We start from the raw sequence: 13217 nt of genomic DNA on the forward strand, positions 1-13217 counted from the left end.
TGCCTTTAATTTGCAATGTTAAAGTAATTATGTACCTTATTGTAATTTTTTATTTTTATTTTTCAGTTGTGGGTTGGGATGCCAGCTTGGTATGTGGCTGCTTGCCGTGCAAACGTGAAAAGCGGTGCTATAATGTCAGCCTTATCTGATACTGAAATACAGCGTGAAATTGGAATCAGTAATCCTTTACATAGGTTAAAACTGAGGCTTGCCATACAAGAAATTATGTCACTAACAAGTCCATCGGCTCCTCCTACATCAAGAACGGTAAGAGAACTTGGACAATGACATAAAGAGATTGATGAGAAAATCAGACTTTCTACACATTCACATTTGTTATGGGCATAAGTTATTCTCTTGAATAAGAAGATGCTCTTGAGAGAAAAAAATAGGGGCATTGTGAGAACATTAAGAAGAAAATGATAAGAAATAAACTGCTTAAATAAGTCTAATAACTTGTTACTTTTTTCTTAAGCTACTTATAATTTAAGAGCTAACATACAATTTCTCTGGTGAGCAAGGCCATTGAAGTACTTTGAAAGTGAAGTAGCAGACAGTCCTCCAACTTAGTTCTAAAGAAAGGATTGCAACCTGGTTTGTCTTACTACAACGTTGAGGGTATGTTGCAGGGAAGAGAGGTTTGTTTTAAAAACATGATAATACAGTGAAGGAATGAAACTTACTTTTGGCTACTGAGACCAAGCAGTGGTTATGGACCTTAGCTTTAAATTTCTACTGACCTGAATCCAGAAGAGACTGGATTCAGCGGAACTGTGCCTACTGTAGTTATTCTGTCATGTATTCACCTTCTTTGCCACAAATCTGTTCCTGAGGATCAGTAGGCTTTCTACAATGATGCAGCATGATATATGGACGATAGAAAAAAGTGAGAGAAATTTAACAGGCTTTCTTAGGCAATTAAAAGTCCCTCTCCTGCTCATGCAAGACACGTGGATTAGCCAAAATCATCTAGATGCCAAATACTTTACATAGGGGTACTTTGATAAAGCAAATAGTACTACAGTTCTATTCAAGTAATATTCTAGTAAGCATTGGTAAATTTCAATTTGATACATTTCATAGTGCATTTAGTCTAGTATATTTTGTCCAGTACATTTTAATTTCATTTTATTTATAATGATCACTGTGTGATTAGCATCAGCAAATTCAGTGGGAACTAGATGAAAACTGTAATGTGGATATGCATCCAGAATCTGAATTGCAATTTATTCTGGCGGCGTATATGCATCTCCCTTTCAGCAATTAACATAGTTTCCCTGATCAAATTTCTTCCAAAACTGTTGGACTACAATTTCCTCATTTCCCAGCTAACATTGCTAATAGTTAGACTAACTGGATATTTTGTGAACTGTAATTTAAAAACATTTGGATGATAGGATTTAAGATGACTGTTCCTCTTATGAAAATAACTATCGATAAAGACTGATTTGAAAGAAAATTGGGAGACAATCGAAGAATAATTTGATCTTAAAAGCCAACTTCTCAATTCCCTGGGGTAATTAATGTAAAGTGTCAAATAATGGCTTACTGGTACATAATTAAATCTTGAACTTGCATGTTATACTTACTTTCTGATTTGTAATAAAATATGTTCTGTTTGTGTTCTACTACCGGTAGTAAAATGTGGTTTGTACTTGTTCTTAAATCCAGGATTACAAATCACAATTTTGTTGTTAGAGTATTACGATAAACTAGAAAATGTGGGATGAATGTGCACAAGAAGACCTGCTAATGCACTGTATCATATTTTTCCGGATGAGAAAATAGATGTTTGTGGCAAATAACTTAAAAGCAACTGAAGCACTCTCCAAAATCTAATTGAAATACTTAGTGTAAATATCATATCTGGAAATCTAATGTAGCAATTGTATTTATTACAATTATATTTAAATATAGTTTCGTGTGTAGTAGAGATAAATGTATTACCTGTGGGGCTTGCTTTTCACATGAGCTTATACTTAATAGTCTTGAAACTTGCTTTTGCCCATGCCTGCTCCTTAAACACACCTGTTGCTTATATATTCTGCAACCTTTCCTCTTTGTTACTGCTTTCCTTTCATTGGATGTGATTGGTTCACTATGGGGTCATTTTAGACTACAGGAAATGTCTGGGTAACGCATGAAGAAATGGAAAATCTTACATCTACACCACAAACGGTTAGTTGTGGAAGTGCTCCTACTTCTTGATTGCTTGAATCATGTACATCTGGAAAAATAGAAATATTACTATAACTAGATTCTTAATTATGATTGATTTTAATGACTAACCCACTTATCAGACATGCTGTAAAATGTTTTTCCACCAAGATCATTGTATAGGTGAGGGGAGAATAGAACCTTTGCCTGGGTATACCATTATTTCAAAGAAGATCAATGCATTAATTTTGTATGAGATGCCACTATTTCAATTTTTCCTTTGAGTTATAGAGGCTACTTCTTGTGTGGAAAAATAAAGCAGTATGTGATTTTTCAATTTTCCTGAAGGTATAAATATATTAAGAGAGATGCATATATACACAGTTTTGGATGCATGGTGCTTTTATCTTGAAATAGCATGTTGCTTTCTTCACTATTGAAATATGACCACAATCCAGGAGAATAATTTACACTCAAAAATATTTACTGTTTGGGGATAGATAAATACACTTAGTAAAACATGCAGCGATAAAATTTCTATTGAGAATAATTTTATATGGATTTACATGGTTATTTAGTTCCTTTGCCCCCAGGATTGTGGTCATTACCTTGTGTTTACTTAAATTACTAAACTTATAAATACTAACATCTGTATGTCCTTTTACTTTTTCTAATTACCTAACGTCAGGAAGATGAGGAAGGAAGCTGGGCTCAGGTTGGAGACTTTTCTTTTACATGTTTAAACTTTAGCTAAATTTTATTAAATCATAAAATCTCATTTTCAGTGCTTATTTATATATTTACAGAAGCACATCAATCAGTTTTCTTCAGAATACTTATTTAAATAGTCATATTCAGAATAATTTTTGAAATATTAAGAGACTTTAGAAATTGACATTTATTTATTTGGTTTTTACCCATCGTTGCAAGGTGACTCTGGTTGGTTTACCATATTAAAAACAATAAATTTAAATGTTTAAATATATATGTAAATTTTTATGGCTTTATTGTTTAACCTTGTAAGCCACCCAGAGTTGCCTCACAGTGAGACATTCTACTTCCTGATGTTTAACTGATAGATGTTTTTTTAAAAAAATCTGCAAAAATTATAAAATTGAATTGAATTGTAAACAGCCCAGAGTCATTGATTGAGATGGGTGGCTATAGAAATTGAATAAATAAATCAACATGCATTAAGACTGGGAGTTGAGATTGTATAAATAGAACTTCCAGAATCAGAAGACAATAGGCTTCTTTTAATAATTGCTTCTACTTATTTTTTTAATAGTAGGTGGTAAATATATGAAATGGGAAAAGCTAATGTATATTTCTAGGTAGAAATGGATGCATATTAGATAATTACTCCTGTTTGACACAATCTCAGAGGATATGGATGGAGATCATATATATTCATCTCCCACATATAGTTCACCTGTTTTTTAGTGAACACCAGATAATAAAAGTAGTGTGAAGTAGATTTAAATTTTAAGGTGTGCATTTTGCCACGAATGAAACTTCCTGTGTTGACTTTTGGTAAATGCAGCAGAACTCTTTTGCAAATATTTTTGATCTGTTGAAGCTTCTAGGTAAACAGAGGAGAAGCAATCTTTTTCAGTTTTCCCCTCCAATCCCATGTATCATTTAAATTATGCTTCGGAAACTGCTTCCTTAACTACCAGTATGCTAGGAGCTATAGGGGATTAAAAACTAGAACCGTTAACATCTTTTATTCTGTCAGAAAAACAAGACTCTGCTTACAGCAGTTCCTATTATAGTAGAGAAAAATGCTGGATTCAGTCCCCGATTTATATATAAAAGCTCCTTATTTCAAATAACCCTTTGCTGTATTTTTTGTAGACTTTAGCCTATGGTGATATGAACCATGAATGGATTGGCAATGAATGGCTCCCTAGTTTGGGGCTTCCTCAGTATCGCAGTTATTTTATGGAATGTCTTGTTGATGCTAGAATGCTGGACCATTTAACTAAGAAAGATCTTCGTGGTCAACTTAAAATGGTAGACAGTTTTCACAGGTAAATATTTTTAAAATAGTATTTAATAATAAACATTTCAATTGCAGTGCTTAATCTCTCTTTTTTTAAAACTTTTAAAGAAATAGCTTCCAGTGTGGTATTATGTGTCTCCGAAGATTAAATTATGACCGGAAAGAACTTGAAAGAAGAAGAGAAGGAAGCCTGAATGAAATTAAAGGTAGATTTTTGCTTCTCTGGCTTTGATACTGTTAATAATTTATTAAATGTTCAAACTTTAGAGTCAAATCAGTTTAGCATAGCAGTTAAGGCGCTACACTAGAGAACATGACATTGAATTCTAATCATCTTTTCGGCATACAAACTGGTTGAGTGACCTTGGACTAGTCCTTGTTTTAGTGCCCAACTAATTTCACAGGATGATTTTGGGGGTAGCACTATGTACAGTATGCCGCCCTGAATCATAAAAAAAAGGGTAGGAAATAAATGTGATAAATATAATAAATAATACAGTTACCTTAATTCTATTGTTTTCCATTGACTAAAATACTGCATAGTTGTAAATATTCTCAAAGATGCTGCTTAGGTTTTATGCAGAATTAACATAAGATGCCTAACTTCTTATTGATCTTATGTTCAATTTTTTTATCCAAGCAGTAACGTTGTATAATTTCTTTATTCTTAAGATGTTTATGTTAAGCAGATTGAGAGACAATAAACTATAAAGTAATTCAGGCTTATTAATGGTGTATAAATCCTGAACAATGAAACTTGTTTTCTTCAACTCTGCAAGTTTTCAGAAAGCTTTTTATGGAGCAATCGGTGCAGCTCAGGTGTAGAGCCAGAAAAGGGATTAATACGTCCATGGAATTCCTATCTTTTAAACATCCTTGCCTTCCCTTATGCTTTATTTAGTGGCTTCATTCAGATAGCTAACAAAGCTAGGATTTTATTTTTGCGCATAATAATAATAATCCACAATAGCTGGCTTCACAGATTATGCTAAGCCCAAACAAGGCTTAGCATGATTGATGAATAATGCTATAATATATGTAAAATGAGCATAAGCTGAACTCCTTAAAAAATTTACTCTACAAAAACTGTATTAGCAGTACTGTAGTGCAGTTAATAAAACTTGGAGAATGTATCAGTTATAACTTTTTGTCATCTATTGTTAAAATGCAAATAAGTCTATAAGAAATTAAAATAGCTATAATGTACTAATGCCAAAACATTTAAGTAAATTTATTCCTTAAGTACTTTCACTCCTATTTGAACTACAAATTGTGTTTAATATTAAACTGTTGTGTCAAATAAATTGTATACCTTATGAGTACAAAGTCCAAATGTGTAAAACTATTTTTTCTGAACTTTGATATTCAGTAGAACAATAACCCATTCAGCCATTCTCTCCCCCACCCCCCTGTAAATGTTGGGCTTGTATCATTGAATAGTATAGAAACCTGAACTCATCCTTTAATCTTTGGCAAGTATACAAGATTGATTATTTTATGACTTAAATATTTATTTTTCCTCATATAGATGCCCTTGTTTGGAGCAATGACAGGATGATTCACTGGGTCGTATCAATTGGCCTTAAAGAATATGCAAATAACCTTATAGAAAGTGGAGTTCATGGTGCACTTTTGGCCTTAGATGAAACTTTTGATCACAATGCATTAGCTCTTTCATTACAAATACCCACTCAGAATACACAGGTAATTATAATAACAGTACTTGATGGGATATGTTTTTATTCATAAGGCACACTTGGAACTTTATAACATTTATGAATGAGAATTTTTTAAATTAACTATTTAAAGAAGGCTTTTCATACTAAAATCTGACATGCCTGAACATTACTTTTGTTATTGTGTTTTATCTGAGAGCTATGACAGTCAGAAACCAAAGCAGATTCACTGGTGGTAATAGTTTTAAATCATAGTTGTAAATAGGTAAGCAGTTGTAAATCATAGAGTTGCAAGCAGACCTTTTGTTATCATGGCCAATACCTGTTCAATGCAGAAACTCCAACTAAATAATCTAGTTCAGGGGTGTCAAACTCACAGCCTGTGGAAAGGCCCTGCCCCCGCCCAGTTTAACAAAGGGGGGAAAAGTCCCAATATGTCACGTGATGCCGCCGTGACGATGGAAGTTTGACACCCTTGATCTAGTTAGATGGCTGACTGGTTTCTGCTTCTATCCAGTGAAAGGAAGCTTACCAACTTTTGGCTAACTAGTCGCACTTGTCAACTGTAATTGTTAGGTATTTTTCCAGTCTGCAATTTAAACCTATTATTCTGAATTTGGCATTCTGAAAAGAGAGAAAACAAGTCTTGCCTTTTTATATGACATTCTTTTAAGTATTTGAAGAATGATATAAATCTGGGAAAATACTATTTTGTTTGGACATTATTTAAATTATATAAATTTTGTAAATCTAAATTCTCAAAGTGTAGTACAAATGTTTAAAATATTTTTAAGTTTTGTAATTATTTTTAATTTAGGCTCGTGCTGTTTTGGAGAGGGAATTTAATAATCTTCTTGTGATGGGTACAGACAGAAAATTTGAAGAGGTAAGTTTAATTTTAGGAGTCTATCCAGTGTATTATTATTTATATGGGCAGCCAAAATAATCTGCATCAAATCTTTCTTTACAGAAAGATTTTGAAGTATGTGACATCCTATTCACTGCAGAAAAACATACTACCGTTAATAACTAATGAACTAACTAATGAAACTAGTTTCATATAACTAATGGTCCATCTTTGGTCTTTCTGCTATTATAGCACCCAGAATTAATAGTACCTACTAATGCAGATCAAATTATTCATTATGATCAAAGATAATTTAGATAACTTGTTTCCTTAGTTTTAAAGAAGGTTTTATATAATTTCTTTCTTCACTACATATACAGTATCACTTTATCTTCAAGGTTTTTCATTGTTCTGTTCTTTCTGTAAATGCATTCAAATTTTCATTTCATTAGCTACATCAAACAGATTCCAATTCTGAGCAGATTTTTTGAGAGAAGAAGAAAAGCAGCAGTAGTTTCTCAAGATTTCATACTGTATATCTCATGCTGTTTTGACTAAACACCAATTGATCAAAATCTGGGGTCAGCATAAAACTGTATCAGTCCTATAATATTCTTAAGAAAGTGAGGTCACACTGAAAAAAAAGTCACACAAGTGGTATAAAATAGAAATTGATATGAAGATCCAAGTAAACAACTTCTGTAAATTTAATCTGTGTCCATCCTGGTAGCAAAATTTATTTTGTATTTTTTTTTTACCATCCAAATGTTCACATCTTCCTTAGTTGAGCTATTTACAAAGGTTGAGGAATCTGGGTAGAAATCTCAATTAATTGCAGTAACCAGTTTTGCAGATAAAATAAATCACAACATCAACATCATGATTGTTGATCCCATAATTTTTAAAAGAAGCAGATACAGAACACTTCATTATCCCTTCTGTGAGAATGTAAGTGCTGGTATACCAACCATAGAGATCACGTTTGGTAGCAAAAAAACAGAAAACTGATTTACCATACAATCTGCTAATTCTATTTTTGGTTACTTTTATGAGATTAGATAAGAAAAACTGACTCACTTTAAGTACTATGATATATGGCAATAAATAATTATCTTTATAAAAAGAAAGAGGAATATTATTAGGATTTGGGGGAGGGGAAATCTGACCGTAAATTCTTGTAAATAGGCCAGTAAAATGTAAATGTATATTTCTATAACTACAGTGCCTGTCACAATCATCTGCAATGTATTACAAGTAAAGAAATTTTGTAATATCTTGTTCATTTTCTAGTATGATCTTTTCATCCTGCTTGTTAATTTGACAGGATGATGATAAAAGCTTTAGACGTGCACCTTCATGGAGAAAGAAGTTCAGACCAAAGGACATAAGGGGTTTAGCTGCTGGATCAGCAGAGACCCTCCCTGCAAATTTTAGAGTTACCACTTCAATGTCTTCACCTTCTATGCAACCAAAGAAGATGCAGATTGATGGTAAAATATTAATTATTTAAGCATGGTATCTATTTCTGAATTAATTTGTAAGTGAACTGAAAACATTTGTTTTGTGTAGAAAACTCACTCTGCATGGCTTACTGGATTGCTTTAATTTCTCAGTGAATGATTGTGGTATTTGTATTTTGTGCTCCCTTAGTATTAATAACTGTCAATTCATGTATTCTGTTCAACAAAATCTTCTATCATTTAAAAATCCCTTTTACAAAAGAAAAAGTAAAAAAAATGGAAATGTTTATCAGCTTATTGCTGTATTAAGGTCATTTCAATGTATCTTTTCAGGGAAATGCTAAAATATAATTTGGTATTTATTCATTGAAAGTATTTATAGTCCATCATTATTTAAAATACCTTGTGTCGTATTAAAGAGCAAGATAATATGGTATAGGCAGTCCTTGACTTATGACCACAGTTGGCACTGGAATTTTGATAGCTAAGTGATGTGATTGTCAAAATAACCCATCACATGATCAGATCCAATTTTATAACCATTTTAGTGAATTCAGCTTCGCCAATTGATTTTGAAGCTGGCTGGGGAAGTTGCAAATCACAGTCACGTGATTCCAAGATGCTGCAACTGTTGTAAATGTGATCTGGTTGTTAAGCACCAAATTGCGATCACATGACCGGGGAGGTGGTGCGACAGTCATTATTTCATGGATGGGTTGTAACTCACTTTTTCCAAGTCCATCATAACTTTGAACCATCATTAAATTTTCCTAAATGGAGGATTGTTGTACAAAGAAGTAATTAAAAAAATATTATTACTGGCACAGTCAGTCTGTGGACACTGTATCTTCAATGAGGAGTAAAAAGCAATGTCATCTGATACTGAAAGATAGATATCAGTTTCCAGAGATAGGGTTGTTCAGCTGGGAGCCATGACAGAGAAAAGCCCTTCTAGCACAACACTCTTCACACCCTTGAGATGCCAAGGATGGTCCTCAAAATTTGGACAGGTACATAGTCCTTCAGGTATCAGTCTAAATTATGAAGGGCCTTAATCAATATTACAGCAATCTTGAACTCCAACCAGCAAAATAAAAGTACTCGGTGCAATTATTGTAAGACCAGTATTATATGGCCTCTTTTGGATAATAGCCTTGTTATACTGCACTCTACACTAACTGCAGCTTCTGAATTATATGCAAGGACAGAGAGCAGATTGTAATAATGCAAATGGGAGAAAAGTATGGGCCACTTGTTCCTAGCATTCAGCAGCATATTAAAATGTTATTTTAAAATTCCAATCTATAGTTTTCCTCTTAGTGATAGCCCGATTTTGTTCATTTTTATTTTCCTTTTATTATCTTGCTTTTTAAATTTGCAGTTGTTTTCATTTCCCCCCAACTACCTGAGGTCATTCAGCCCAAATAAAAAAGTTTTACCTTTCAGTCAGTCATTAATTTTTAAAGAGTGAAAATTTCAAAATATATTTGTTTTCTATAGATCCTGATGTCCAGTTCATCAGGGCAAAGCATTAAAAAAAGATTATACATACACATTGATACTGTTCTCAAGTTCAAGTTTTCTAATACTAAAGAAATCAAAGAATTTTGAAGACAAAACAGTCTGTATGAAATAAAAATTAATAGTAAATGATTAAAAACCTGTAATACATATCTTATTCAATGTGTTGTTAAAATCCTAGAGACTGCTTTTTGCCGTCAGTGATTAAATGTCTGTTGGTTGATTAGGGGCTACAAAAAATATGCCTGGTAATTTGGACTTTTAAGTACCTATCTCCATCTGTTGTCTATTAGGATCAGAATTGTAAGGTGTATTTTTTACATATAAAATATATTGTATATAAAAAATAATACTATATATTGTCTTGTACTAGAACTACAAGATTTCAAACAGGAGTCTTTCCCAGCCTGGAGATTTCCAGGATCATACTCAAAATCATGTGTTCTGCCTTTTAGCTTTAGCTCTTTACATTGTGATGAGAAACTAAGTTATTTTAGCCTGCTCAGATGAATGGGGATGATATATAGTTGAGTCAGTAAAACACATTTAATAATCATGCATTCAGTATGTTCAAAACTGACCTGCTCTTTATGAAGTGATTTCAAATATATACTGAAGCTTGGAAAAGTGAAAACATAACCAGGAATGCTTTATTCTGTGTAGTTAACCTTTTGTAACTTTCTTGTGTAATACTAACCGCATGCTGTATTCTGCATGTCTTCTTGATTGTTGTTGAAATAGGCAATGTATCAGCAACACAAAGATTGGATTCTGCTACAATAAGAACTTATTCATGTTAAAGACTTTCATTGGTAAGTAAAAGTGACACACTGATGAACAATATGCATTTATTTTATTCGAAGTTTTACTCCAATTACTCTGGCATATTGAAGATTAGGGCAACTGAAATTCATTGTGTAATATTACAAATTTATAAATCAGTTTGCACGTTACATGAACCAGTAATCCTGACATAGAATCGTAAGATTGAAAGGGACCTTGGTAGTCCATCTCACAAAAATGGCTGTCCAATCTTTTCTTAAAAACCTCAGTGCTAGAGACTCATGACTAAGGAGGCAAGCCATTCCATAGCTTAATAGCTCTCACAGTTAGGAAATATTATATATTATTTCAATATTTTAATATTATTTCAAGGTTGAATCTCTCTCTCTCAAGTTTCCATCCTCCTTGGTTCTTGTCTTATCCTCTGGTGCTACAGAAAATAAATCCAAACTCTCTACCTCCCTTCTTGCCCAGCCTTGTCTAGGTCTGGCCTAAGGAAATTAAATATTTTGCTTACTCATATTTTGTGTAACATAACCAGCTTATGTTATGCTTAATATAACTAACATTTGCAAAATTTAGCTCTTGAAAGAGAAAAGGTGAGGTGGGTGGCTTTCACCAACTTCTTCTTTCCCAAAGTATTCTGAATAACTACTCCAGTGAAGGAGTTAGGGGACCTGCAGCAGAAAGAAGGGAAAAGAAATTACTGCTCTGATCTCTTCAGAGGAAGCTTCTCTTACTCCATGAGTAGAAGTGGGTTTGTCATTCTCAAAGCAAACCTGATTCATTATATTTATATGTTATATGTAAATTACAACAAATATATATGGGCTATAAATTGTATTGTTTATTAAAAATTCTGTGTTAGAGAAATATTATGTTAAGTAGATCAGGTTTAGTAAATAAAACATCTTTTTGGTGCAGCTAAATATACTACACTTGCTACTTCTAAATATATTTTGGTAGAGATAGCAAGTATAGGAAGGTAGCCACATACATAGTTATATTATATATGCTTTTGTTATGAAGGTATTCTAACACAAGCAATGAATTGTCAAATTTCCATGGAATATGCTCTGATCATCCTAAAGTTAGAGAAGATAATATACAGCCATTCCTGTAGCTTATAAACTTGTCAAACCTAAGTGAAGCCTTTCATATTGCTAGTTATCATGGAAGTGGGTGTGGGATTAAATTTAAGTAATTTAAGTAATCAGATTGTGGGAGCTTTTTATTCCTTTCTTAATTGAAATGTGATAAATGAAGGTTATTATTTTCTTTCATACTTGCTCTTCCTTGTTTCATTATATTGATGGCAGTTTCTAACGTTCTGAAATTAATGTTTATTTTACTTTCAGTTTATCCGCACTATTTCTACAGATGAGCTGAACCATTTTGAACTCAATGACCATATTTTGGAAACAGCTGAAATCTTTAATCTGTTAATACTTGTTAAATGAACACTTTGAAATATTTTATTACAGAGTTTTTAATTAGCGAGTGAATTTGTGAGTACTATAAAAAGTATTTTAGATTAAATGTTTCTTATATCTATGTGGGTGTATGTGTGTCCCATTACTTAATTTTCTATTAGAATTGTCTGTCAATCAAGTTATTACTTTATGTTAATTTTAGTATTTTCATCTGAATGTACTGTAATGCTTGTATGTATCTGTCCCTATAAGTAATATAGGGCTTTATTGTAAATTATGCAATTATTGTAATTACCAGTAATGAGTTTAATAAAGTGAAGGTGAAATTTTTTTACAATCTTTGTAAAGACATCATGACACCAAGCAGTATATATATATTGCTGTTTAAAAAATGCTAGCTAAATCTAAAAATTGAAATAATTCCTTTTTTCAGAGAGGCATATGTTTATTAACAAAGCAGGCATGGTACCTGATTCCATTTCCGTTAGAAACTGTACCTTTTAAACTTAACATTTGATTATTTAGTGTGTATTCTTATTTAAGGCTTTTGTTTAGTATAATTTGCTTTACAATTATAAATGTGGGAATTTCTAGAACATTATGAAACATATGAGACCTAACAAGGTCATTTATAACTACTTTTTGTGGCTGTATTTGTACAGTCTATGTTCATTGATTGAGCATAAGCAAGCCATAAATGGAAATACTTTCTGTTAAGCAAGAATAGCTACTAAGAGTACTTGACAGGCAACACAGAGTGCTCCCTTTCTGTGTTTTGATGTGAAAATGTTTGTGAAAAAATATTGATGCAGTTCTTTTAATGGACCAATCATGATGCACTGCTGCCTAATGACAAAGATGCTAAGAGCATAACACATGGAGGCATGTGGTAGTGCAACTATTAAAAAGGCCTTACTTTTCTTATGTCATCTTTTAGATATATTTATAAGCTTGTTTTAAAATCCAGACAAGACTTTTTAGTTGTTAATAGTTTTAGTCATTGCAAACAGTATAAGTAGAAAATGCATCATTCATTTTTAAATAGCATCTTACGAAGCCAGCAAGGAGATTCAGATCATGGTGCATTATTTATTATGCAATAATATACATGGCATGTCTTTTTTTCTGTTTTTGGTTTTGGCTCTTTTTAAATTGTACAACTTGAATTCATTGTTACTATTTTTTCTATTAACCTTATATGTACTTTGAATAATGTAACAAATTATGTACAGACTAAGTACTTTGAACTATTTTTATCACAGTATTATTTATTGCTTTCTTTCAATAAATTTCTGAAGCATTTTTTCCACTGCCAATAAAATGCTATTATCTTGT

General features: G+C 32.3%; 1 protein-coding gene across 3 annotated transcripts in view; it reads left to right on the forward strand.

The window, feature by feature from the left end:
- PPFIA1 (PTPRF interacting protein alpha 1) overlaps positions 1-13217 on the forward strand; it is a 54030-nt gene extending 40813 nt beyond the window's left edge. For 2 of the 3 annotated variants that reach the window (XM_058161527.1, XM_058161538.1), the window contains exons 21-29: positions 67-267; positions 2116-2178; positions 4015-4190; positions 4271-4368; positions 5691-5866; positions 6656-6724; positions 8010-8175; positions 10408-10478; positions 11808-13217. In XM_058161527.1, the coding sequence (XP_058017510.1) occupies positions 67-267; positions 2116-2178; positions 4015-4190; positions 4271-4368; positions 5691-5866; positions 6656-6724; positions 8010-8175; positions 10408-10466 (1008 nt within the window). In that variant the 3' untranslated portion in view covers positions 10467-10478; positions 11808-13217. The remainder of the gene's footprint in view (positions 1-66; positions 268-2115; positions 2179-4014; positions 4191-4270; positions 4369-5690; positions 5867-6655; positions 6725-8009; positions 8176-10407; positions 10479-11807) is intronic. The other variant, XM_058161532.1, reaches the window with a different exon arrangement.

This window comes from Ahaetulla prasina, chromosome 1 (genome assembly GCF_028640845.1).
Source record: "Ahaetulla prasina isolate Xishuangbanna chromosome 1, ASM2864084v1, whole genome shotgun sequence".
Lineage (NCBI taxonomy): Eukaryota > Metazoa > Chordata > Lepidosauria > Squamata > Colubridae > Ahaetulla > Ahaetulla prasina.